The sequence below is a fragment of the Arachis ipaensis genome, chromosome B08, assembly GCF_000816755.2.
Source record: "Arachis ipaensis cultivar K30076 chromosome B08, Araip1.1, whole genome shotgun sequence".
Lineage (NCBI taxonomy): Eukaryota > Viridiplantae > Streptophyta > Magnoliopsida > Fabales > Fabaceae > Arachis > Arachis ipaensis.
The window spans coordinates 127,564,253-127,566,122 of NC_029792.2; the positions used below are offsets into that span (position 1 = coordinate 127,564,253).

The 1,870-nt window shown below is 25.9% G+C and overlaps 1 protein-coding gene across 1 annotated transcript in view; it reads right to left on the reverse strand.

Moving 5' to 3' along the window:
- The window catches only part of LOC107611755 (amino acid permease 3-like), a 36,914-nt gene that overhangs the window by 2,120 nt on the left and 32,924 nt on the right, over positions 1-1,870 (reverse strand). Inside the window, exons 2-4 of the mRNA XM_016313650.2 lie at positions 1,491-1,724; positions 734-827; positions 274-488 (exon numbers count right to left, since the gene is read on the reverse strand). Of these exons, the coding sequence (XP_016169136.1) occupies positions 274-488; positions 734-827; positions 1,491-1,724 (543 nt within the window). The remainder of the gene's footprint in view (positions 1-273; positions 489-733; positions 828-1,490; positions 1,725-1,870) is intronic.

The window sequence follows — 1,870 nt, forward strand, 5'->3', positions numbered from 1 at the left end:
AATATATTAGTACGCCACGTAAAGTTGACAGATGATATAACATGTTATTCTCAGATAGTAAAATAAAAAATAATTTGGCAAACAAAATTAATACTTTTAAAATTTAAAAAATTCAAATTAATGGCATCTTTCCAAATCAAACCGTATTTTTATTTTTCTTTAAACACAGTTTTTAGTTTAATTTAAGTTTAAATACACCGTGCATTTAATATCATAAGTATATAAAAAAAATAAGGAGAAAAACTTGATGTAGGAAGAAGAGACATATATAACCTGCCATTTTGATAATTCCAAGAATGAGACCAATTATGGAATATGTGAAAGACATGACTGCAGCAAGTACTGAGAGCCATGAAATATTATGAAAATCAGGAAGTTGAGAGAAACCAAGTTGGATTATCCCAAACCCTATTAAGTAACGGTTGCCAGAAATAATGCATGGGTCTTCTCCTTCAGATGAGTATATGCATTGAATCTTTGTTATTGCCCTGCCAACCAAACCAAGTTAAATTTCATTTAAAAAATATTAATTGAAATGATTTTGAAACTACTTACAGCTTTTATATAGTAAAGATTTGATTCCAAAAGAACTCAATAGAGCTATTATGAGCAAGAGCTTCTATGACTAATTGATTTGAGTTGACATAGTAAGTTCAATTTAAATAATTCCAAATCAAAATATTCAAACAATATCAACTCAAAATGAAAAGTTAGGGTTAATAACTGAACTTACATCATGCTAAGAGCAGCCCCAATTGTATATCCTATTGTAATTCCATAAAGATTTGCGTATTGTATTATTCCACAAAAAATAGAATTTTTTCCTCCTGCAATGTTATGGCATATACAACATTTATATATATAACGCATTTCATTAACTTTTTTAATTTAAAAATAACATGAATATAAAAGGAGTGACTATATACAGAGTTTTTAAATTACTCACTCAATATACTCTAAAAAGATGAAAATATTTTTCATATAATCCACTCAAACAAGTAATAAATAATTAATAAAATAATTAATGTGAACTTCATATATAACTATTAGGATAAAATACTATTTTAGTATCTAATATCTGAATCAAGTTTTAAGAGTTCTATTTTAATCCGAAAGTTTTATACATGTTTAATATTAACTCATCGTTAAATTTGACACAAAAATTTAGTAAATTAAACGGTCAATAAAATTTAATTTTAGTACATAAGTAAAATTAATTCACTAATAATTATCATTGTAAAAATTCTTTTTTATTCTGTAACGCTACTCATTTTATTGACTATTTGTGTTAAATTTAACAATGAGATAATATTGAATTTGTTAAAAATATTATTTTTAAATAGAAATAAAATGTTTTAGATATTAGACACCAAATTAGAATTTAATACAAAAATTGAAAATCTAATAGTATTTGATCCTAACTATTATTTTAACATAAAAAATTGTTAAAGTAACTATCATGTATCTAACCTAGTTTTGTTTGTGCTTACCTAGAATGTTGTCAATGGCTTCCATGTAAGTGTAGCTCCTCTTGCCAGTGATGGGGTCTCCAGCACGATAACAATTAGCAAGAAAATATGAAGTATACAAAGTGACGAGACTGAAGAAGATCATAACAATAGGGCCACCAATCCAACCTAATTGTGCTATCGACCATGCTAACGACAAAACTCCAGATCCAATCACTGCTGTTATTATATGAGAACTTGTTGTCCATACAGTTCCTGCATAACAACATTCACATAATGGTGTGTATATATATATACGTATGAAAATATTTTATACTGATGTTTTAGTCGTTTTAACAGTTGATTTCAATTAATATATATTATATATATTTTTTATAATTAAAATCAACAATAAAAACTTT